This window comes from Mirounga angustirostris, unplaced genomic scaffold (genome assembly GCF_029215605.1).
Source record: "Mirounga angustirostris isolate CCGP_5_RB_7025 unplaced genomic scaffold, mMirAng1.0.hap1 SCAF_16, whole genome shotgun sequence".
Taxonomy (NCBI): domain Eukaryota; kingdom Metazoa; phylum Chordata; class Mammalia; order Carnivora; family Phocidae; genus Mirounga; species Mirounga angustirostris.
This window is the reverse complement of record NW_026991724.1, coordinates 54,324,522-54,350,284: the sequence shown is the minus strand read 5'-3', so window position 1 is coordinate 54,350,284 and position 25,763 is coordinate 54,324,522. Positions and strand designations below refer to the sequence as shown.

The window sequence follows — 25,763 nt, the reverse complement described above, 5'->3', positions numbered from 1 at the left end:
TTTTATTGATTTATAAATGCAAAATGTATGAATGTATAAATATTTATGTGTATATTTCAATAATTATTGTAAAATATTAATATTGTTACATATATATTTTGGTAAGTATTCATAAAAATTGAAAACAATTTAATTACTAAAACAGTATTAATTCTATTTTTCCTTCTTTTTTTTTTTTAAGATTTTATTTATTTGACAGAGCACAAGCAGAGGGAGAGAGAGGGAGAAGCAGGTTCCCTACTGAGCAAGGAGCCCGATATGGGACTCGATCCCAGGACCCTGGGATCATGACCTGGGCCGAAGGCAGCCGCTTAACCGACTGAGCCACCCAGGCGTCCCTCTATTTTTCCTTCTTAAGAATTTTCCAAAAATTCCTATAGCCAATGCATTGCTTTTGCAATTAAAGTAGTATTTGTTGTCATGAAAATGAAAGACGAACATACTTCCGAGTCCAGCTTGAAAGATTTGTCGAATGACCCTTTCTGGGATGCCGCCCCCTCTCCCCTGCCTTCTCAGTCCCTCACCCAGCCCACCTGGGTCTCTGTGTCTCCATGTCTCTCTTTCTCTCCGTGGGGTCCCCAGAAGCAGATACATCACACCTGCTCAGCGCCGCGTCCCCCATGAGCAGGCTCTGCTCTGCTCCAGCAGCACTTCTATTACTGAGCCTAAAGGTCCAACACCAAGACAATGGGTTTTATACATTTTGGCTCAGGCACACAATAGCATGCCCCACAGCCACTCCAAATGGCCAGGTGGTGGAAGATTTGCTGATCCGGGGAGAGACTTAGAATAAGCTATCAGTGTTCAGGGAGGGGGAAACTGCCCCGCGACAAATGAGATAATGTAATTTAAAATTTGAGATCTGCAGGGAGTAGGAAAAGCAAAAATGAACAACTGTCCCACATTTTTAAAAAGTCTGATGTCCGGGGTGCCTGGGTGGCTCAGTCGTTAAGCGTCTGCCTTCGGCTCAGGTCATGATCCCAGGGTCCTGGGATCGAGCCCCACATTGGGCTCCCTGCTCTGCGGGAAGCCTGCTTCTCCCTCTCCCACTCTCCCTGCTTGTGCTCCCTCTCTCGCTGTGTCTCTCTTTGTCAAAGAAATAAATAAAATCTTAAAAAAAAAAGTCTGATGTCCTGTATTTATTGTGCTTTTCAGTATTTTCCAGTTTTCCTAAAAGTGAGCATAAGATTTTTTTTTTTGTAACCAGGGCAGAACAGTATAATAATATTTTAAAAGAATGAGGTGAAAAAATGATAAGCTAAAGGCACCTTAAAGTCATAAAGATAACAACAACTCCCCAAGCGTCTCCTCCCCAGCTCTGCCTGTGCTGGGGTTCAGAGTCCACCCTGGGGCGCAGGAGGGGGAGGGGGACCAGCAGCTCAGACAGAGCCAGAGACGCAGGTCTGTGAAGAGGCAGAGGAGGCTGCCCGGTCCCCGGACAGATGCCTATCCCTGGAGGACCTGCGCAACCCATGGAACTTTCCAGACCCAGGTGCAGACTCTGGAGGGAGCTGGTTCTCCTGGGTAAGAGAGCTGAACCCGCAGGACAGGGGAGCAGTAGAGGAAAGGGGGGCAGGACTGGCACCAGGACTTTCGTGAGCTCACATACCTGGGCATACCTCGCCCATAGACACACTCTCTCTCTCTTACGCACATACACACACACACAGAGTGTTCATCCCCATCCATCCCCAGGAATGATAAACTTGGACCCCCTCCCACACTTGCCAGAAATCACCTCCTCTGGGTGCCTCCTCTGCCCTGATCCCCTCCCCTCCCAACCCCTCATCCCTCCAGGACCCTCTGAACCCCCCTGACGGGGACAACTATCATGTCTCACTGGCCACGCTGTGTCCTGTCCTCAAACATCACCAGTGTCTACACCTGGAGGCCTAGAGCGGGGGGTCTCAGGTGTCTTTGCCTCCTCCATGGAGCCAAGGCTTAGGGTCCACAGACAGTGGATCTCCGTGTCTTAGGTGATGACAGATCCTCACCCACATTCACATGCACTCCACAGAATTTAGATGCTTTCAAAGACATGTGTAGACAGTCTTGGGGGATTTATCCACCCAGATATCAACTGAGTTCTCCCGCTGGGTTCTGCCCCATGCTCAGGGACGCTGTGATGTGGTGTCCAGTGTGAGATGCAGATCTATCTCCAGACTCTGATGACCCAGATGGGGATGAGATGAGGGGACCTAGGAGACTGGGGGAGCCCCAAGGGGCCGTCTGACCCAGATTGGGGAGGAGAGGACATCAAAGCTGAGAACTGAAGGCTGAGGAGAAGTGAGTTGACAGGGCGGTGGGGGGAGGCAGGGGATGGGGAGGAGGGAAGAGGGATCTGTGTGCCAGAAACAGGGAACAACATGTGTGAAAGCCTGAAGTCAGGAGAGAGTGTGGTGTATCAAGAGAGCTGTCTGTCTGGGGCACACAGTGTAGATACTGTCTTCTGATAAATGAATGCACAAATGCATGCATGAATGGATGACTGAGTGGAGGGTTCATGGTGTAATGGGGTGGGGTGTGTATGATCCAAAAGGAGGCTAGATGAGTCATAAAAACCAGCTGTTCCTAAGAGTGTCTCATAAGCCATGTTGAGTTTGAACTTTATCCGTAGAGTGCTGGGGAGCCATGGAAGGTACCTAAGAGAACAGGATCACAACTGGGGCTTTATAAGGATCCACATAACTGTTCTATGAGGTTGGGTTGGAGACTGAGTGTCCAAGGAGGAAGCCAGGCTGGAAGGAGATGAGGAAGGAATGAACCAGGACAGGGGCTGAGGGGGTAGGGAGGAGAAGACAGGCTGGGGAGCTAGCAACCAATGGCATGCTCACCAGTGTCCCTGGAGATCATTTCCTGGACAGTGTAAATCAATCTCTCTTCTCTCTCTCTCTCTCTCTCTCATGTATGTGTGTTCTATTTGTCTTCTTCAGCTGGTCTACTGGCCTGTGGGATCCGCCAAGCCTCTGGCCAAATCTACATCAGCCCAGACTCACTCACAGGGTTCAAGGGATTTCGGACCATCCTGATCCTTGAAAATGCCACCAAAGATGCTCAGGAATACAGCTGGCACCGCGGTGCAAATGACACTGTGGATAATATGATTGTCAGCTACAAACCTCCCTCCAATTCCTGGCAGACGGGGCCCATGTCCAGTGGTCGGGAGAACGTGACCAAGATAGGTGACCTGGTGATCAGGAGATGTGCATTAAATGACACAGGGAATTATACCGTGAGGGTGGACACTGGCAATGGGACCCAGACAGCAACTGGCTGGCTCGACATTCAAGGTGAGTTGGCAGGTTGCCCATTTCCAGACCTGGGGGCTTTGGGAGTGAGGTCCCTGGGAGATCATACTGTCCAAGTCTCCTCCACCCCCAGGTGACTGTGGGAACCTCGGCAGATGGTAGTCTAGCTTCTCCCGCAGAGATGGGTCACTCGTTCCCTTCAAGGCCTCCAGTTTCACCATCAGGGTATCAGTTATGTTCTGCTGCATAACAAAGATCCACAAACAGCAGTTTCAAACAGCACCCATTTATTAGCACACATTCCTGTGGGTCAGAAGTCTGGGCGAGTGCTGTGCTCTGAGACTCACAAGGTGCTGAGTTGGGGCTGTGGTCTCATGTGTGGCTCTGTCTGTGGGTATTTCACATCATGACTTTGCTTCTTCAAGGTCAGCTGAATTCTTTCTCTCTAGTCTGCTAAGAAGGAGTCTTATATGACATAAGGGTAACGATTGGAATGACAATCCATCACTTTTGCCGTATTGTATAGGTTAGAAGAAAGTCATGGGCTTCACCCACATTTGAGGGGTGGGGATTATACAGGCTGGAGATCATGGGGCCATCTTGGAATTCTGTCTACTACAGACAGCTCCTGGGGGCTCCACAGGGCTAGCGGGGAGAGTGTGTATTTGGAGACAGGAAGCCCTGTGTTTACCTCTGACTATGTATATGTTCCATGGCCCTGAGCCTTCATCTTCCCTCTGTGGTGTTCTGTTTCCTCATCTGTAGAATGGGGATAGTATCTACCACTGTCTGTTGTAAGGTTGGAGGGAGTATCTGTCAAGTGAATGGAACTCAGATAATGGGAGCAATTATTTTTTTTTTAAAGATTTTTATTTATTTATTGAGAGAGATAGTGATAGAGAGCATGAGAGGGGGAGAGTCAGAGGGAGAGGCAGACTCCCCGCCGAGCAGGGAGCCCGATGCGGGACTCGATCCCGGGACTCCAGAATCATGACCTGAGCCAAAGGCAGTCGCTTAAACAACTGAGCCACCCAGGTGCCCCAATGGGAGCAATTATTAATAGAGAGTCCAAATGCCACCTGTCACTCAATTCTACCCATGGCTCCTCAGTTGGGGGTGTTCTGGTTTTAGGTTCTGCATTCAGAAACAACCATTAGGCCACATGCCTATCCCAAGAGCTCACCATTATTGCAGTGGATGCCACAATGACGACTCCACACATAGGATGGTGGGCTCAGGCTAGTTCCCACACCTCAACCACTCATGCCCATTCCCTACTTCTCTGTCCCTCACAGCTCTAGGGCTGCTCCCCTTCCAAGACCCCAGACCCCATACAACCCTTGCCTTCTCACCAACCTACACTGAAAGCCCCTTTGGAGAGGAGCAGAGCTTGGGGAGGCAGACCCCACCCCTAATGTCTTCTTCCTGCTTCCCCCAGAGGCGGAAGGCAAGCCAGGCATCTGGGCCAACGCCAGCTCTCTGGTAGAGGACATGGATGCTGTGGCTGCCATTTGCCACACCAATGCCACCACGGTCAAGTGGTATGTGGATTACACACTGGTGTCCAGCAATGACCGGATGACAATCTCCCCGGACCTCAAGACCCTCATCATCCACAGGGTCAGCCGCTATGACAGAGCACTTCACTGCGAGATAGAAAGCATCCCAGAGATTTTTCAGAGAAGTGAAATTATCTCTCTGACTGTGGCCTGTGAGTGTTCTGGAGCCATGGGAGTAATGCTGGGGGTGGGCTCAGGGCCTTCCAAGGATGTAGCAATAAGACAGGCAGAACTGGAGAGAGGAAACACCATGAGCCAGCCCACAGCCAGCTGGATCTGGGTTTGAATCTTAGCTCTCTGGACTTAAAATCACCCTCACTGCACAGAACGATCTGCTATTTAAAACAGAGATCCTGATTCTTACTCTTCAGATTAGAAATAGTGCGAAATTGTTCAGATCTGGCTTTTGTAAAGACGGGGCTGCTTACAACTAATAGTTTCTTAAAAATGACATTCAACTTATTAAATATTCAAATCCCATGTTCCCTTGAGCCTTCAAATACATTGATCTTTTTATTCTGGTTTTCTAAATTTAGTAAAATCACCTTCACTTTTCTTCTTACTCAGATTGAACTGACTATACTCCCTTAAACAGACAGTTTGATTTGATTTTATTTTATCTATTTATTTTTTTAAAGATTTTATTTGTTTATTTGACAGAGACATAGCAAGAGAGGGAACACAAGCAGGGGGAGTGGGAGAGGGAGAAGCAGGCTTCCCGCCGAGCAGGGAGCCCGATGCGGGGCTCGATCTCAGGACCCTGGGATCATGACCTGAGCCGAAGGCAGCCGCTTAATGACTGAGCCACCCAGGCGCCCCAGACAGTTTGATTTTAAAGCGAAATGACACATTTCATGCATTCTCTTTTCTCCACGGTCCTTCGGCCTCCCCCCAAGGCAAGTACACAATCCAGCCAGACCTCCCCAGAAATCTCAAACAGGTCTTGTAAATCGAAGACTCTGACTTATAAATACAATGAACCTTGGATCTTTTCAATGTTCTGGGACTTCTCACATTGACCAAACTCTTTCACATCTTTCAACTGTGAAAAAGCACAAGTCTTGAATGGTTTTCACATCTAAATCTAGAACCACACAAAGTCTGTCAGGTTTCCCAACAAACACGCTCTGGCAATCATACAGAAAAAGTGGTCACAGAGCAGGCAGTTTCTGACCTCCATACACAGCTTACTGGCTGGAGGTTTGCAACCAAGAGCCAGGACCCAGGGCCTGCCTCTGCAAGGAGATTCCTCCCAGGCCATAGGGGGAATTCACTTAGTCCCTTTGTGGGTCAGTAGGGAACTATGAAATCCCTAATCCTCTCTTTGGGACCCCACTTCCCTCATCTATAAAATCGATCACATGGGTTGTTATGGGGATTAAGCAAATGTGTGAACCTATAAAGTGTTTAGAACAGAGCCCAACATGCAGGGAGCCTGATGTATTGCTTCTATTCCTATTTTATTGTGACATGAAGGGCAGTCATGGGGCTGACTCATAGCAGGTGCTTGATAATGGAAAATGTTACAATTATAGTCATGTTGTTGGCAGAGCTGCCTTGCAAGTGTTGGGTCTAGGGGATGCTTGGGGTGCAAAGTGGGGGCACCTGGTTGGGGAGGACTATGTGTGGATTGACAGAAGGAGACAGGACACCAAGGGGTCAGAAACATAGCTCCGGGTCTCCTGCCCTGTCTCTGCAGATGGGCCAGACAACGTGCAGCTGAGTTCCAGTCCCATTATCTCCAAAGGCGTCCTGTCTGCTAAGATCGGCTCCCAGGTAATGATGGAGTGTAGCGCCACTTCCAAACCCAGTCCCAAGTACCAGTGGATCCACAGTGGCTCCCTCCTGAGCTTCTCAGAGGCAAACGTCACTCTCCCAAGTCTGGCCTGGGAGCAGATGGGCAGATACAGATGCATCGTGGGGAACCCTGTGACCCAGCTGACCATGTACAGGGAATTCCAGATCCAGCCACTCCGTGAGTACAGCCCCCCACCTCCAGGGCTCACGATCCCCAAATCTTCCCATCTCCATGCTTTTGCCTAGGCAGTACCCATCATCACGAATGCCATCTCTACCTTGCAATGCCATGCTCACGATGGTTGAGTAAAATCCACACCACCCGCCCCTGTCCTCTGAGGTCCAAGTCCAAAGCTGCCTCCTCTATGAAGCCCTCAGCGATCTCAGATCAGAGCAAGGGTGAATCCCAGGGAAATTTGGTCAGCCAAGATTAACTGAGCACTTACTGTGTACCAGCTGCCTTTCTAATCTGTGTGACCCTCACAGTCTCCCTGCAGAGGAAGTGACTGTTGTGAACACCACCTCCATTTACAGATAAGAAAACCGAGCTGTGGGAGGTTGAGTGCTTTTTTCAAGGTTCCATTTCCAATAAACAGAGGAGGCAGGGTTTAAACTCTGGTAGTCCGACTGCACAGCCTACATCCTCAGCTGTTTTGCTCAGTGGCCTCGAGACGAGAGAGTGGAAAGGCCAGAGGGGAAGGTGGTGTGGAGAAAGCAGGGATCTGTTGTGGATGTGATGTTTGGAACCTGGCTTGAGAATGCATCTGTAAACGGGAAGAGCGCCTCTCTGAGCCTCAGTTTCCCTATGTGACAGGGCTTCTGGCAGAATTAAATCAGACAGTGCATGAGAAGCCATCAGCGTGGCTTGTCCCAGAGAAAGCCACAAACACAACGGAATGTGGGCTGGAGACATTCACTCTGATCACTCCTCACTATTTACTAAGCACCTGCTAGGGCACTAGACAGAACTGACCAACTGTGAATGATTATGCACTGACTGATTCACACCTTTCTAACTCCACTGGGCTGTGAGCTTCAGGAGGACAGAGGCTGGGAGAGCTGTTTGCTCACTACTTGTCCCTAGTGCCTAACATGGTGCCTGGCACATAGCTGGTGCTCAGTGAATACCTGTGCAATGATTAATGACCCTGTGTAACCAACATCCCCGACCCTGTCACTCTCTACCCCCTCGAGTGGCTTTATTCTTTTTTCAGAGCACTTCCTGCTGCCTGCAATGATATGAGACATTTCTTTGCTTACTTGTCAACTGTCCACTTCCCAGCTGGAATGTCAGCCCCATGAGGGCAAGAAGTTTGTTTTGTTCACCGTTGAATTCCTAGCACTAAAAAAAAAAAAAAAGAATTCCTAGCACTTGGAACATAGCAGATGCTGATAAATCTCTGAAGAATAGATGTGTGGGTGAGTGAAGGATTGAGTGATGGTGCCCCTGACCCCCTTGTATCCTCTCCTTCAGAGCACATTCCTGTTGTGAACAGCGGTTTCTACATCTCAGGAGCCAAAGTGGTGTGGCTCATCGTGTTCATAGTCCTGGGCAGCATCTACCTCTGTGGAATCCTGATCTACGCCTTGATCAGCCATTTCTCCACCAGGTGCCTGTTGCCCTGGGTCGAGGGTGGGGTACTGGAACCAGTGCCAGTCTCAAGAACACTTCCTTAAGAGGGAAAGGCAAAGCCGGGAGGGGAATGGACAAGCTAGGAATGGGATGTCAGGAATCATCTGGGGCAGACAGATAGGTCTCGGACCAGAAGCCAATGGCAAAGAGGGAGAGTGTAGAGGCAGTCATACCCCTAAATAGAAATGGGGTTTCACTCAGCAACTTCTTTTCATCCCAGTTTCTTCGTGTTTATGATGTTGATATGGAGGTCCACCTAGAGGAGCAGCCATGAGCAGGGTGGGTGCCAAGCATCCAGCATATGTCTGGGACATGGTAGTCACTAGTTACCAAGTGAAGTTGGGGAAACAGGTAGTACAGTCAACTGCAGGGGAAGAGATGGGTCAGAGGGAAGATTCTAATCTGGGTTTCAATCTCAGCTCTGCCTCTGGCTGTCTGGGTGGCCTTAAGTAGATCACAATCCCCTCAGGTCCTCTTCACCCACATAGAGGATGTGAAGGGTAATATCTGCCCTGAAGGGAGATATGGGGGCTAGACACAATTCTTGGAAGATGAAGCAGTTAGCAGCATTCTCGGTACTTCTCGGAATTTCTCAAGCTTAGCACTATCAATATTTGGGGCCAGATAATTATTTCAGGGGTGGAGGGGTAAGGCTATCCTGCACACTATAGCAGCATCCCTGGCCTCTACCCACTTGATACCTGTAGCAATAACCTCCATCACTCTAAGTTTAGACCACCAAAAGCGACTCTAGGCGTTAGAAAGGTCCCAAGGGCAAAATTGTGTTGGTTGAGAACCATTGCAGTAGCTGTTAAAGAAAGCAGTGATGATGGAGATGATGGTGATGCTGGTGCTGATGATGTTGGTGATGCTAAAGTAGTGGTGGTGGTGGCAGTGATGGTGGTGATGGTGATGGTGGTGATGGTGGTGGTGGTGGTGATGGTGGTGATGGTGGTGGTGGTGATGGTGGTGATGGTGATGGTGGTGATGGTGGTGGTGATGGTGGTGATGGTGGTGGTGGTGATGGTGGTGGTGGTGATGGTGGTGATGGTGGTGGTGGTGGTGATGGTGATGGTGGTGGTGGTGGTGATGGTGATGGTGATGGTGGTGATGGTGGTGGTAGTGATGGTGGTGATGGTGGTGGTGGTGATTGTGGTGATGGTGGTGGTGGTGGTGGTGATGGTGGTGGTGGTGATGGTGGTGATGGTGGTGGTGGTGATGGTGGTGATGGTGGTGATGGTGGTGGTGGTGGTGGTGGTGGTGATGGTGGTGATGGTGGTGGTGGTGGTGGTGATGGTGGTGATGATGGTGGTGGTGGTGATGGTGGTGGTGGTGATGGTGGTGATGGTGGTGATGGTGGTGATGGTGGTGGTGGTGATGGTGGTGGTGGTGATGGTGGTGATGATGGTGGTGGTGGTGATGGTGATGGTGGTGGTGGTGGTGGTGGTGGTGATGGTGGTGGTGGTGGTGGTGGTGGTGGTGATGGTGGTGATGGTGGTGGTGGTGGTGATGGTGGTGGTGGTGGTGGTGATGGTGGTGGTGGCAGTATTGATCGTGGTGACGATGGTGAAGATTTTAGAAGACACATTCTTTTTTCAAATCATTTTAGTATTTTGATGTGGAGCCTACCTGTGATCATTGCACGGTCTATCAAGAAGCTTACAGTATTGACCATCAGTGTGACAGCCCATTTGTGCTTTAGTTTGCCATGCGTAAAATGGGAGTAATACTGGTATTGACCTCACAGGGATATCTGCTATGGGGATAAAGTAAGGTATCACTGACAAATAGCTTGGAACAAAGCTTGGCACATAGTAAGCACTCAATAAAATCTTAAGTATTATTATGGATAGCATCATCATTCAATGTACTTTTCCAAACTAGTCATGATAAACTCTAGGGAGTTTAAGAGTGGTTCCAGGATATCTAGGTTATTTTTTCTTCTACAGCCTGAAAGAAGCTATCTAGCCAGGCATAAACCCCTCCTCACAACCAGGAGTGAACCGAACATCTCCACTGCCCCATTCTCCTGAGAGGTGCCACATTCTCCTTGGTCTCAGCTCTCCAGTCTGGCATGCATGAGAGCAGGGGGCTGGGAGTCAGAGAGGCCAGGTTCAGAATTAGCCTCTGTCATTTTCTAGCTGTGTGACTTTAGGCAAATATCTTCACCTCTCTGAACTCCTGCTTCTTCATTCACAAAACAGGGTTAAAGTTTCTACTTTATGTGACTGTTGAGAGGGTTCAATATAATTTCTATAAATCATTTACTCTAGTGTCTGGCATATAATAGGTGTGAAATAACTTACTATTATTATCACTAGTAATTAGGCCAAGTAGTGCCAGCTTCTTCCCCAGGTACACCCAGCCTCTTTTCCCTCCCCATGCTGCCCCATGGCACCTTCCTCCAATGACCTTAAGACATCAGAAATGCTAAAACATATGGGGAATGTGGAGGACTCTCAGTGTAGAGATTAAGCTCCCAGATTCATCCCCTGCTACTCCTGAGGTCCTTCACAAGGAGGGCTTGGAAAGAAGAAGCTGACCCCTCATCTCCCCAGGATTATCCTGCATTCTCTGTTTCCTAAGGACCTGAAATGTGACATCTTCCCTGACTTCTCCCCATAGGCAGCCCCGGTTACACGAGTGTCCACCTTAGACCATGAGGACAAGACCAGGTGGGCAAAAAGGTGAGGTGGGAGCAAGGGAGAAGGGCTGAGAGTCCCCAAAGAGATGGGCTAGGCTGGAGAGGGTCCAGGGTCTAGCTGGAAGAGACAGTCAAGAGAAGGAACCAGGGGCGCCTGGGTGGCTCAGTCGTTAAGCATCTGCCTTCGGCTCAGGTCATGATCCCAGGGTCCTGGGATCGAGCCCCACATCGGGCTCCCTGCTCGGCGGGGAGCCTGCTTCTCCCTCTCTCACTCCCCCTGCTTGTGTTCCCTCTCTCACTGTGTCTCTTTCTGTCAAATAAATAAATAAAATCTTAAAAAAAAAAGAGAGAGAGAGAGAAGGAACCAGCCCAGTCACACTGAGGCTGAGAGATAGATGGAGGCTCCTGGAAGCAGTCTGGAGTCCTCACCTAGGACTGGGTGGGAGTGGGGGGTGGGGTGACATCAAGGGCAGAGTGGCCATTGGCTGCTCCATCTGTCAATCAGAGCCAGCCAATGGGAAGTAGGCTGGGGCGGGTCATATGTGGGGCCCTGCGCTCTAATTGCGAGGCCTCTTCTCCACTAGGAAATGCGCTTCTGACTTCTTTTCTTGAGCTTGACACCCACGGCACCACCAGAGAAGATGCAAAGATGACCATTGCCAGTGACGGGGAAACGAAACAACCTATAAATGCCCAACAACCAGGAGTGGCTTAAATGGACACAGGACAGGTTGAGCTAGTCTGTGATGGTTAGAAACCACGCTGGAGAAAGGTGCTCACTGATGCAGGAAATGCTTACGACTCATTGTTAGAAACGCATAATGTAAAGCTGCACCTAGTAGGACCATCACTATGAAGAGGGGAGATTAACTAGCTGATATAATATGTACAGCATGTATGTATGTATTCTACAGTTGTATGTATACACACATATACTTATATATGTACATATATACATATATGTATATATACTTATATGTGTGTATATGCACACACATATGTGTATGTTTGTACATATATACATATATGTGTGCACATACACATATGTACACACGTCTGTACAAAAAATATGGAAAATGTTAACTATTAACAGTCTTATCTCTTAATTTCCTTCTTTGCACTTTACTGTATGTTCTAAAGTGTTTTTTTTTCTCACAAAATGTATGAACTGTTTTTATAATCAGAAAAAAAAAAAAGTTATGGGCCCAGCAGGCTTCATTGTGCTGTTCTGCTCAACTAAAACCCAGTGAAGTTAAAACACCACCAGCAGGAAGAACCAGCTAGGGTTTTTAGCACCTCCTGCCCCGCTTCCCCCAGCTGAGTCTGAGCTCGTGCTCAGACGGGCTGACCAGCGCTGTCTTCTGAATCATCTTCAACGTGTCCAGGCAGACTGAAAATAGGGGTGTGCGTGCTTATGCATCTCGGTGCCATTTCTATATGTTCTGCCCACAAACTTGCCTTTTTGCGTGGTCTCTGTGCTCACTTATTTAACCACTGTATCTATGTGTCAAAATGCATAGATTCACAGATATTTCCAAAACCACCTCATTTGAATGACAGAAAACCAAGGACATCCTGAGTTAACCACTGCATATACACATCGACAGAGGTGGACATTATACTATTTCTATATCTAAACCTGTATCTCCCCACCTTACAGTCTTAAGTATATATGGCTGTTGAATTTTACCCAAAGCCTTTTCATTATTGTTGAAATTTTTTATTATTTTTTTGTCAAAGGTAGATTTACATACAGTAAAATGCACAAATCTTACATGTATAATTCAATGAGGTTTGATAAATACATACACTCATATAACTACTATCCCAATCAAGATACAGGATGTTTTCTGCACCCCAGAAAGTTTCCTTGTGCACCATTTAAAGTTATTCCCCAGCCACACACCCCCAAACAGAGGCAGCTGCTTTTGTGAATTTCTGTCCCAATAGATTAGTTTCATCTGTTCTTGAACTTCATCTAAGCAGAATTATAGAGTATATTCTTATGTATCTGGCTTCTTTCACTCAACATGTTTTTGAAATTCATTCATGTTCTTACATGTGCCAACTGTTCATTCTTTTATTTTGATGAATAGTATTCTGTTGTTTGGCTATAATACTTTGGTTATCCATTCACTTGTTGATGGGTATTTTGTTGTTGTTGTTGTTATTGTTATTGTTGTTGTTGATGGGCATTTGAGTTGTTTCTACCTTTGGTTATTATGAATAATGCTGCTATAAATATTCATACACAAATGTTTGTGTGGACCTTTGCTTTCATTCTTCTTGAGTAAAAATTAGGGGTGGAATTTCTGGGTCATGGAGTGGGTATATTATGTTTAACTGTATACAAAACCGCCACACTGTTGTACAGAACACACAATTGTACTATTTACATCCCACCAGAAATATACAAGTGTTCCAATTCCTCCACACCCTCTCAACATTTGGTGTGCTCAGGCTTTTTGAGTTTAGCTTTTCTAACAGATGTGATAGGGCATCTCATTGTGATGAATTTTCATTTCCTTGGTGTCCAGTGGTGTTGACCACTTTTCATGTACCTACTGGCCATTTGGATCTCTTCTTTTGTGAAATATATGATTGAGTCTTTTTTCCCATTTTAAAAATTACGTTATTGTGTTAGTAACTGGTAATAATTCTTTATATATTCTAAGTTGAAGCCTCTTTTCAGGGATATATATATAGAGATATTTATATATATTTATTCCAGTTTATAGCTTGCCTTTTCATTTTCTTAGTCGTGTATTTTGATGAACAGAAGTTTTTAATGAAAAAAATATATATAATGCTTACTGTTGTGGATGTCCTACGAGAAATCTTTGCATACCCATAGATATTCTCTTAAATTTTCTTCTAGAACAATTCTGTCTGATAGAAAAATAGTGCAAGCCAAATATGTAATTTCAAAAATCTAGTAGCTATAATAAAAAAAGTGAAAAGAAACTGGTGAAATTACTTTGAATAATAGTGTATTTAACCCAATATATCTAAAATATTATCATTCCAGCAGGTAATCAATATTAAAAATTATTAATGAGATCTTTTATCTCTTTTTTTCTGCACAGTAAATGTAGCACATATTTAAAAAAAAAAGAATTACTTATCTATTTGAGAGACAGAGAGCGAGAGCGCAAGCGGTAGGGAAGGAGCAGAGGGAGAGGGAAAAGCAGACTCCTTACTGAGCAAGCCAGACGCAGGGCTCTATCCCAGGACCCTGAGATCACAATCCTAGCCGAAACCAAGAGTCGGATGCTCTAAATGACTGAGCCACCCAGGTGCCCCTAGTGTAGCATGTCTTAAATCTCATGCATAGCTAGTAGCTACCACACTGGGCAGCACAATTATAAAACCTTTATAGTTTTCACTTTTATGTTTATGATTCATCTCAGACTAATTTTTTGCATGTGACATGAGAAAGGGGTCAAGGTTCATTGTTTCCAAACCTTGACCCACTTATTCTACTGCCATGTGTTAAAAAGTCCCTCCTTGGGGCACCTGGGTGGCTCAGATGGTTAAGTGTCTGCCTTTGGCTCAGGTCATGATCCCAGGGTCCTGGGATCGAGCCCCGCATTCGGCTCCCTGCTCAGCGGGGAGCCTGCTTCTCCCCCTCCTTCTGCTTCTCCCCTTGCTCATGTTCTCTCTCTCTCTCTGTATCTCTGTGTCTCGAATGAATAAATTTAAAAATCTTTAAAAATAAATAAATAAAAATAAGAAGTCCCTCCTTTCCCAATTGAATAGACTTGGACCTGTTCAATTAACTATATATACACACTCTATTTATGGACTCTATTCTGTCCCTTACCACAGTGTCTTGATTATTCTAGCTTTATAGTAAAGTCTTATTTCTCCAACTGTGCTCTTTTATCAGACTGTTTTTGCTGTTCTAGGTCCCTCACATTTCTGTATAAACTCTGGAACCAACTTGCCAATTTATGGGTGCATACATATGTATGTACGTACACGTTTGGGAACCTTCCTCATATGTTTGGTTTGTCTCTATGGGGAGAGATCATGTCCCACTGTTTGATTCCCTTCTGAACCCAGAAGTCTACCTCTTGAGCTTGGCTTTCAAGAACAGAGGCAGAGGAAGGCCTGGTGGGAGGGCATTCCAGGAGGAGGCGTGTCAGCAGGCCAGAGCGAGGGCTGGGGCTGGAGCCCTCCAGAGTCAGGGAGACTTTGCTGCTCAGAGCACAGGGATCCAGGGCGCCTGGGTGGCTCAGTCGGTTAAGCGGCTGCCTTCGGCTCGGGTCATGATCCCAGAGTCCTGGGATCGAGTCCCGCATCGGGCTCCCTGCTCTGCGGGGAGCCTGCTTCTCCCTCTCCCTCTACCTACTTGTGTTCTCTCTCTCTCTGTCAAATAAATAAATAAAATCTTAAAAAAAAAAAAAAAGCGCAGGGATCCAGCATGTGGTCAGCATACGCTTTGTGCCAAGAGCTCTGACAGGATTTTCCTACTATAATTCTCACCACAAACTTGCAGTTAGGGCTTCTCATCCCTGTTTCACAGAGCAGGAAACTGAGGCATGGAAAGGTAGGGATTGGTCTGTCGCTTACTTAGTAAAGGGGCGGCGTGTGGCTTTGCACTTGAAACTCTCTGTTTCCAGGGCGCCTGGGTGGCTCAGTTGGTTAAGCGACTGCCTTCGGCTCAAGTCATGATCCTGGAGTCCCGGGATTGAGTCCCGCATCGGGCTCCCTGCTCGGCAGGGAGTCTGCTTCTCCCTCTGACCCTCCTCCCTCTCCTGCTCTCTGTCTCTCATTCTCTCTCTCTCTCAAATAAATGAATAAAATCTTAAAAAAAAAAAAGCTTAAAAAAAAAAGAAAAGAAACTCTCTGTTTCCAAAGCCTATGTTCTTTCCACTGTACTTACAGCTCATCACCTGCAGGCCTTTTAATTCTACAGGAATCAGCCTCTGGCCTTTTCTTTGCCCCTCAGGGGCCAAGATCACTCAATCCAGGGCTGGGTCTCCGCAGGCTCTCACTTGTGAATCCTGATCTCCGAATACTCGATACCAGGAGCCACCTGTTCCTGACAGTCCCAAGGCTCTGTCCCTTGAAAGCTGAGGGATGCATAATGGAGCTCTTCTTCCTCCCCTGAGGAGGGGGTAGCTACATCTGGGGGAAGGCTGCTTGCCCAGGATTCAATCAGGGGACCCTGAGTGGAGGGAGAGAAAAGGGAGTCAGAGCAGATCGGTGGGGACAGGATAAGGCAGAGAGTACCTGGGAGGGAAGCCCATGAATTCATTCATCCATTCATCCCACGCACATTTTTGTTGAATCTCCTCCATTCATACTGTCCTCAAATATTTAATACGTAGCACTTTATTTGTCGCTTGTGAATCTCATTAACTTCCCACAACAACCCCATCAGGAAGATGTTATTGTTGTCCTCATTTTATCACTACAAAAATGGAGGGTGAACCAAGGAAGTAGCGTGCTCAAAATCCCTGGTGAAACCAGGGTCCAGTCCAAGTTCTTCCGGACCCCAAAGCCTGGTGCCCTACTGAGGCCCTTTGTGCATGAGGCCCTGAGCTGGACACTGCATATACTATAATGGATACAGCACATGTAGGCCCTGACCTCTGGCAACTTACTCTTTCTTTCCCCCTCTCAGCTTACTTTTAACCCAGGGAGGAGGCAAGGAGTAAGTTGAACAAATAAATATCTAATTGTGAATTATTATATAATGGATGGGAACTGGGTGAGGGAGAGAGAATTACAAAGCCTTGATTCGGGTACAGCACCTGTCCTTAGGAAGCTCGCGGTTTCGTGGAAGGACACTCAGTCAAAGAAATTATGTCCCTGTGATACAGGCAGAAAAACAGCCCCTCAAAAATGCCCACGCCCTAATCCCCCAGGGACCTATGAATATGTTACCTTATATGGCAAAAGGGACTTTGGGGATGGAATTAAATTAAGGATATTGAGATGGGGAGATTGCCCTGGATTATTTGGGTGTGGTCAATGTAATCACGGGGGTTTTTCTCTTTACAAGTGAAAGGAGGCAGAGAGGGATTTGAAGACTTCTGGCCTTGAAGACAGAGACCAAGGCCATCCAGCCGCCTCCAGAAACTGGAAAAGGCAAGAAATGCATTCTCCCCTGGAGCCTCCACACGGAATTCAGCCCCGCCTACCAACACCTTGACGTTAACCCAGTGAAACCCATTTTGGACTTGGCACCTCTGGAACTGTAAGATGATAAAATTATGCTGTTGGATGCCACTAAATGTGTAGGAGCTCATTACTGCAGAGCAGCTGGTGTGGCCCGGGGGGGGGCATCTGTTTCTGTTGCCCCCTCAAAAAGAGAACACTTTAACAACACAGTTCATGCTTTTGCTCCTCCGTTTTCTCTTGATTATTCAACATAAGATGCACACACACAACCCCTTCCTGACACTGTAGTTATCGAGACCTCTGCTTAGTGAAATCTAAATGGTTCCTTTTCACTCCCCGCCTCTCTGGACTTTGCAACGGCAGGTGACCCTGTTGCATGTCTTCCCTAAATAAAAGCCTTTCTTTTCTTTTCTTTTCTTTTTTTTAAAGATTTTATTTATTTATTTGACAGAGAGACACAGCGAGAGAGGGAACACAAGCAAGGGGAGTGGGAGAGGGAGAAGCAGGCTCCCCGCAGAGCAGAGAGCCCGATGCAGGACTCAATCCCAGGACCCTGGGATCATGACCTGAGCCGAAGGCAGTCGCTTAACCAACTGAGCCACCCAGGCGCCCAAAGCCTTTCTTTTCTTAACCACAAGATATTCATCAACTGCCTTGGCAGCCACTTTGCTGGTTGCTCTCCATTTCCTGACCCCTAAGTATGAGAGGGGCCCCAGACTCTGCTTCTTCAACTTCACTTTGTGACCTTATTCACTCTATTGGCTTCATGTCATCTATAGGCTAGTGGCTCCCAAGCCTTACCCACCAGTCCATTCCCTTGCTTGAACTGTGGACTTTGATCTGATAGTGTACTTAAAATCCCTGTTCTCTTTTGTGTCCAAAACGCACACAAAACATATTCAAACTGAACTTCTCCTTTTCTCCCCCAAATCTCTTCCTCCTACAATCTTCTCAAGCATAATGATTGATGCCTCCATTCTTCTAGCTGCTCAGTGCAAAAATCTAGGAGTCATCCTGGACCCCTTTCTGTCACTCTTATCCCACCCTCAATCCATTGGCAATTCCCATTAGTTTTAACTTCAAACTTCATCTGGAATGCAATCATGCCCCACCCTCATGCCATCCTGGTTCTGGTCACCGTCATCTCTTGCCCGGAATGTTCCTCCAGCCGCCTTTCTAACTTCCCTGCGACACACAATCTCTTCTTACACACAGCAGGCAGAGGGATCTGTGAAAATGAAAGCTGGATCATGTCCTTCTTCTGCTCAAATATCTCCAGATGCCCACAGTGGACTACGTGTGCAGACATGATTTACACGTACCCTGACTTCTCCAAACTCATTTCCTGCCTGTTGGCACTTGCCTCCCTCTGTCTAATTACACAGACTTCCTGCTGGTCCTCCACTCACTGGTCTACATCCTGTTTCTGAGCATTTGCACCTGCTATTTCTTCTGCCCAGAGTGCTCTTTGGTCACAATAGATTGCAAAGTCTTGAGGCTCCTTCATGTCTTCGCTTAATCATCACTAACAAAAACCAAAAACCAACCTACGTAATGGCAGAGAATGTTTGCAAATCATATATATGAACAGATGTTAATATCCAGAATGTATAAAGAACTTCTACAACTCGGGGCACCTGGGTGGCTCAGATGGTTAAGCATCTGCCTTCGGCTCAGGTTGTGGTCCCAGGGTCCTGGGATCGAGCCCCGCATCGGCCTCCCTGCTCGGCGGGGGGCCTGCTTCTCCCTCTCCCACTCCCCCTTCTTGTGTTCCCTCTCTTGCTGCATCTCTCTGTCAAATAAATAAATAAAATCTTTAAAAAAAAAAAAAGAACTTCTACAACTCAACAACAACAGCAACAACAAAAACAAATAACCCAGTTTTTTAAGTGGGTAAAAAACCTTGAATTAGACGTTTCTCCAAAGAAGATATACAAAAGCTAATAAGCCTGTGAAAGACACTCTCCATTGCTAATCATTAGAGAAATGCAAATCAAAACTACAATGAGATATCATCTCACACCCATGAGGATGTCCACTATAAAAAGCAAAAAATAGGGGCACCTGATGGCTCAGTCGGTTAAGCATCTGCCTTCGGCTCAGGTCATGATCTCGGGATCCTGGGATCGAGCCCCGTGTCAGGCTCTGCACTCAACAGGAATCTGCTTCTCTCTCTCTCTCCCTCTGCCCCTCCTCCTCCACTAGTGCTCTCTCTCTCAAATAAATAAATAAAATATTTTTTAAAAAGGCAAAAAAAAAAAGCAAGTGTTGGTGAGGATGTAGAAAAAATGAACCCTTGTGTATTGTTGGTGGGAAAGTAAAATGGTGCAGCCACTGCGGAAGACAGTATGGTGGTTTCTCAAAAAAATTAAAATGAAAAGCAATTCCACTTACGAGTATTTATCAAAAAAATTTGAAAGGAGGCTCTCAAAAAGATATTTATATACCCATGTTCATCGCAGCATTATTTACAATAGCTAGAGATGGAAGTAACCTTAATATCCATCAGTAGATGAACGGATAAAGAAAATGTGTTGTATACCAACAACAGGATATTATTCAGTCTTTAGAAAGAAGGACATCCTGGGGCACCTGGGTAGCTCAGTTGGTTGAGTGTCTGACTCTTGATTTCAGCTCAGGTCATGATCTCAGGGTCATGGGGTTGAACCCCGTATTGGGCTCCATGCTCAGTGGGGAGTATGCTTAAGATTCTCTCTCTCCCTCTTCCTCTGTCCCTCCCCCCTCTTGCATGCTCTTTCGCTCTCTCTCTCAAATAAAAAATAAATAAATCTTTAGAAAGAAGGACATCCTGTCACAGGCTACATCATGGATAAGCTCAGAGGACATAACGCTAAGTGAAATAAGCCAGTCACAAAAAGACAAAAACTGCATGATTCCACTTATGTGAGGTATCTAAAGTCATTGAACCTACAGAAACAGAAAATAGAATGGTGGTTGCCAGGGGTTGGAGTGGCAGGGGAAGTGGGTAGTTGTTGTTCAATGGGTACTTATAGAATTTGTTTTGCAAGATGAAAATGTTCTGGAACTCTGTTGCACAACTGTACGTTTAAAGATAGCTAGGTGGTAAATTTACCACAATACATAAAGAACAACAAAAATATGAGCCATCTCCCCAGGATTCCCAGTCTCTGTGCCCTGCATTTTCCCCAAAGTACATGTCTATCCTTCACATTGTAGTCACTTATTTGTTGTTTGGTTGTTTGTTTGATTATTTGGTTGCATCCCTCTGTCTGGACTAAACTTATTGAGCCCAAGATGAAATTTTTTTTCTTTTTTTGTTTTTAGGATTTTATTTATTTGACAGATAGAGAAAGCTAGAGAGCACAAGTGGGGGGAATGGCAGAGGGAAAGGGAGAAGCAGGGAGCCCGATGTGGGCCTCGATCCCAGGACCCTGGGATCGTGACCTGAACTGAAGGCAGATGCTTAACCATCTGAGCCACCCAAGTGCCCCAAAATTCTTTTTCATAGATGAATCTTTGGCAGTTGAATGCCTGTCACTTGGCAGGTGCTCAGTAACATTTCCTGAATGAATTAATGAATGAAAGCATGCACAGTACTTTGCTCAAAATCCTCCAAAGGCTTCCAGTCACACTCTGAATATAAATGGATGAAAAGTGTAACATTTACATTGGAGCATGAAGGTTGAACAGGAATGAAGAAGTGGAAATGGGAGGGAAAAGCATTTGAGGAGAAAGGAACAGCCCATGCAAAGACCCAGAGACACAAATAACCTTGTTCAGAGGAGTGGATGGAGTAGAAAGTAAGAGTGACTTTCTGAACCATTTGGAGCTTGAGACCGAAGAAAACACGTGTGCCCCTAAAAAATGTTTTTGTATATTTTTAAAGGTTATTTTTTCACATTAAAATAATTGAAATATTACTGCAAACTTAAAGAGTGTATGTAATAAAACATTACTTTCAGTTTAAAGATTTTATTTATACCCAGACCAGAATTTTTGATAATTTTGCTTTTCTGGTTTTACTGGAAGCAAACGTAGAGAGGACGTTTTTTAAAATCAACTTCTCTGCTTCTCTCATTTTTATTTGAGAATGCTGCCATGTTTGACAATTTCTCTAGACTCATTTATGATCTTAAATAATTTTTAACTAACCCTAGTCTACTGATCCTGTCATTGTTTAGGTTTTTTGTATTTTCCTCATCGTGGATTTTTTGCCTTAATTTTGATTTTTAAAATAGTATATTAAAACATTATTTATCTGGATTACTGAGATTTTTTAGCACCGCCTTAAGTTTTGCATCTGGGACAAGTTCCTCCCTCACTCCACCCTAATCCTAGTCCTTTTGGAGAGGTAGGTGTGCTTGAGAGGTTGGAATATGCAGGGCTATAGGGTAAGGAGTTTGGACTCTATTCTCTGGGTGAGGGGTCCACAAACCATAGCCCATGGATCAAATACGGCCCACTGCCTGTGTCTGTAAAAAAGTTTTATTGGAACACATCTGTGCTCGTTCATTTACATATGGTCTGTGGCTACTTTTACTCGACAACAACAGAGTTGAGTGCTTACAATAGACTGTAATGCCTGCAAAGCCAAAAATACCTATCTAGCCTTAGATTAGAAAAAGTTGCCAACCTCTGGTCTAGACAACAAAGGCAAGCAGTTCAAACGCAGAGGAACTGGATACTGTTGGTTTTTAGATGACTGCTTAGCGTAGGACAAGGGAGGTGAGAGGCAGGGAGGTGAGAGGGTCCAGGGAAAAGATTCTGAAGCTTTGGCAATGATGGGAGTCAAATGGGGGGGGGGGGGGCTGATGCTAGCTCTCCTTAAGAGGAAAAATAGACAAGACATGGTGAATTTGGGGCTGTAGGAGAAGAAAGGGAGGACAGAGAGAAGGTGACTCCTCCATGCCTGGCCTGAAAGAAAGAAGAGGGGGTGGTTGTGCCGTCACAAAGATGGGGAATCCTTAAGGAGGAGGAGGAGATAAGGAGAGCAACTTTGGCCATGCTGAGCGGAGCAATCCTGGGGGCCATCCTAGGGGGAGGTGTCCAGGAAGGATGCTCAAAGGCAAGATGCCCAGGTCACTCACCTGAGAGACTGACCTTGTGACAACACTTGCACCTTCCATGCCCATATTCCTGATGCCAACTGCTGGCCTTGTGGCTTTCTTCCTGCAGGACCTCACTCTGAGAGAAGAGACCAGAGAGCCTTTCAGTCTGGCCAGCTCAGGGTGCTGTAGGCAGACTAACTCCCTCCTCTGTTCTCTCTTAAGGGGCTGGAAGGGTGATGGAGGTAGGAGAGCGGTGGTCCCGTTCTGGAGACCCCAGTGTTGAGAACGCAGGCTTCCCCATCCTGGACAGTGGGGCCAGAGTTCTGTGACAGACTCACCCAGGTGCCATCGACTTCCTTCCTGTCCTTGCTTCAGTGTCTTGACCCATCCAGGTCCCTCCATTCTGTGCCCGCCTGCCCTTTCCACCCCAGGACAATCCCTCCAACCCCAGGGTCAGTGCTCACGTGATGATGATGATGGAGAGAAACAGGAAGAGCAGAGCCATAACACCTGCTCCCCCAGCTGCCCCCAGCATCCTCTCTGAAAAAGACCATGCTTTTCCTGCAGACAGATTGGATTATTGGTCATTCCTCTCCAAGAACTCGGTACCTTCTCCCACTCCCTGTAGGACCCCAGATTCCTGTTTTCCAGCCCCTCCGCCAGACTCCAAACAGGGGCACCTGGGTCTTGGGGAAGGGATTAGGGCCGGATGAGGGAGGCATACGGCGGGGGAGGGGGCGGCGCTGGATTGCAGCCTGTCTTTATTTAAAATGCAGGTATTTCGTTCATGTAATATTTATTTTGCATTCATTTATATTTTAAAAAAACACTGCATTGCAGTATTACTTCTCATTACTAAGGTTTTTTGGCTTCTCCTTAAATTTTTGTGCTCATGGTGAGCGTTTCACTTGCCTCACCTTCCTCCCTGCCCCACAAATCAAGGATCTGTGTCCCCGGACACACCTGTGAAGGCCCCGGGCCCCTCTCCTTCAAGACCCACGTCCTTCCCCCTGGCTTCCCCTCCCAGCCTTCACCCCACCCTACCACCCTGATCTGGCAGGAAGAGGACAGTGAGACTATAGGTGGCAGGGAATATCTTGGCCTCACAGGGGAGCACAGACCAGAGCTGAGCTCCCCTGTAAGGCTCAGGGGTTTCTGGGGGTCCTGGGGGTGGTGCTGTTGTTCTCCTCCAGCCCCCCCCCCCCCACAGGTGCACTCACTCTGCAGGGAGAGCCTCAGGGAGACATGCTGGGAGCCCACCAGGTTCTGAGCTCGGCAGGTGAATTCCCCTTCATCTTTCTCCTGTACTTGAGGCAGTTCCAATACCCCAGGGCTCAAGGGATTTGAGGAGCACAGGGTCAGGCTCCCCCGGGCCCAGCTCAGCCTGGCAGGGGGGTTGCTATTGACAACACAGACCAGGAGCAGGGACTGGTCCTCCAGGACTGAAAGAGATGAGCCGTTCTCCAGGGTTGTGGGTGCTGGAGAAAAAGAGACAGAGGGTTAGAGAGACAAAAAGATGGAGAGAAAGCAGAAGGACTTGAAAACAGACTGGATGAGGGGACAGAGAAACAGAAGTAGGTTGAAGTGCAGGAAAAACCATGCTTTTTTCCCCTTGTTGGTGGGAATGCACACTTGTCCACCCTCCATTCAGGACAACTGGCCACATAGCTCAACTTGGAAAGAACATAAAAGCTCCATTTTGCTTTTAGGAGTTTATCCCACAGACATACATACACACAGTTGTGAAAGGAGACACAAGATTACTCATTGCAGCATTTTGGCTAATAGAATAAAATGAATGCTGTGATTTCCCATTAGGAGAAGACACACATAGAATCAGAATCCATCCACGGGATGGATCGACTCCACAGTCTAGGAGAAGATTGAGGGCAGTCTATACTACTGATATCAGAGGACCCTCAGATCCTCTAGGCAAACACACCAAGGCTCAGAGTAGTCTGTGGACACGGGTCACTTCCCAGGAGGGGACTGGGTATCTGAAGACAGATTTTGCTGTGCATTTTGAAAGTCTGTCTATGTGAATATATTAACTATTATTAGGGAGAATAAAAGATGGGCCAGGAGGAGTCATCAGGAGATGCATGACAAGGGACAGATCTGCTGGGTGCATGTTGCCCTGTTCTCTTCTCCTGATAATGGGGTGGGGTAGAGTGCAGAAGGTGGGGGAGGAGGCGGCTGAAGGGGACTGCTGCTCACAGAGCCATGGAGGCTGGGGAGGGGGATAACCCCTGGGTTCACCCAAAGGGGGGACCCGGCCCTACCTTTGCTCCCCACACCCCAGGAGGAAGCTCCATCCTACCTGTGCCATTTCCTTGGGAGACAGTTACTGTCAAGTTCTGCGGAGAGTCTGGGACAGAAAGACATGGTGGATTCATGTTAATGGGGAAGGCTGGTGGACATTGGCCTTCTGTCCCCAGGAGCTGCATAAATGGGGAAAGAGTGGAGACAGGTGTCCTCCTAACCCTCCCCCAGCCTGGATTTTGGGACCAGCATTCAATGTCCCAGGCCCTGACTCCCCACCCCACTGCCCCCAGGACCCCATTAGGGACCCAGGGGGTCCTGGCCTGGCTCTCACAGGACACATTGAGGTGGATGGTCCTCATCGTGGTCACTCTGGCCCCAGGCAAGGTCACTTGACAGGTGAGGGGCATGCCATGGTCCTGGGGCCGTGGGATGAGGGTGAGCACCGAGGAGAGGTGGGTCCTGGGGTCCAGGGAGGTGAGGGCCACTGACGTCCAGGAGAAGATGGGGGGCGTGCCCCGCTCACAGGCCCAGAGCACAGAGCAGGTCAGGTTCTCAGGGCGGCCAGACTCCAGGGTCCCTGGGATGAGGATGTCAGGTGTGTGGGTCAAGGCTGTGAGGAGATGGGGAGACACGGGAATCAGAAGGAGGGTCAAGGGGAGGCCCCGAGAGAAGTCTCAGGGTTTGGTTCAGCTCCCGCCTCTGAGTCCTGACATGGTTACCCCCAATCCCTCCCAGGAGGGGAGTTCCATCCCAGCCCTGCGCTGGGACCCCCATCCTTCCCCTGTGGCCTCACCTGGAGTCTGCTCCTTACCCGTCACATGCACGGAGAGCTGGTTCTTTAGGTAACTATATTTCATAGAAGGCCCTCTCTCCACCCTAAAGAAGTATGTCCCCGAGTCCCTTCTCTGTGCATCTCTGATGTCCAGGGAGCAGTTGTCGTCCCGGGGGTCCCCGAGGAGGTGGAATCGGCCCTGGGTCTCCTCCTGCACTTTACGACCTGGGTTGTTTGTGGCCACTGGAGCATCCTGCTCTACACTGGCTCCTTCCCGGAACCAGTAGCCGAGAGCTGAGGTAAAGTCAGACCCTTGGTCCTGGGGGTGCGAGAAGCTACAGGGTACTCGCACACATAGGCCCTCCTGCACGGCCACTGAGCCATGCACTTGCAGGCTGTAGCCCCACCTCTCAGACCACCTCTGGCCATCAGCCCCCTCCCTCCTCCAGAGCAGGGCCAATAGCAGCAGGAGCATGTCCGGGCTTGGCAGTGCCAGGGTCCCCAGGGTGTCTGTTTCTCAGGGTTGGTCTCTCAGGAACTAAAAGTTGCAAGACTCAGAGGAAGCCCCAACAGGAAGATGCAGGTGATGTCAGAACAGTGACCCTCCTTAGAGGAGGAACTTCACACCCAGATGCTGTCAGGGCCAGGACAGCCATTGGGCATCAGCCATCTGCCACCACATG

At 47.6% G+C, this 25,763-nt stretch overlaps 2 protein-coding genes across 2 annotated transcripts; one reads left to right on the top strand and one right to left on the bottom strand.

The window, feature by feature from the left end:
• Positions 1–1,472: 1,472 nt before the first annotated feature.
• Positions 1,473–8,511, top strand: CEACAM18 (CEA cell adhesion molecule 18). Its single transcript, XM_064580605.1, has 6 exons — positions 1,473–1,524; positions 2,934–3,290; positions 4,687–4,959; positions 6,507–6,782; positions 8,079–8,242; positions 8,458–8,511. The coding sequence occupies exons 1-6, from the start codon at positions 1,473–1,475 to the stop codon at positions 8,509–8,511; spliced, it is 1,176 nt and encodes a 391-aa protein (XP_064436675.1).
• Positions 8,512–15,642: 7,131 nt separating this feature from the next.
• LOC123855906 (sialic acid-binding Ig-like lectin 13) lies at positions 15,643–25,555 on the bottom strand. The gene is given in 7 exon segments (XM_064580604.1): positions 15,643–16,054; positions 22,002–22,179; positions 22,508–22,604; positions 23,252–23,521; positions 24,364–24,411; positions 24,640–24,918; positions 25,120–25,555. Coding segments are annotated over 7 exon segments (1,485 nt in total). The 3' UTR covers positions 15,643–15,877.
• Positions 25,556–25,763: the final 208 nt, after the last annotated feature.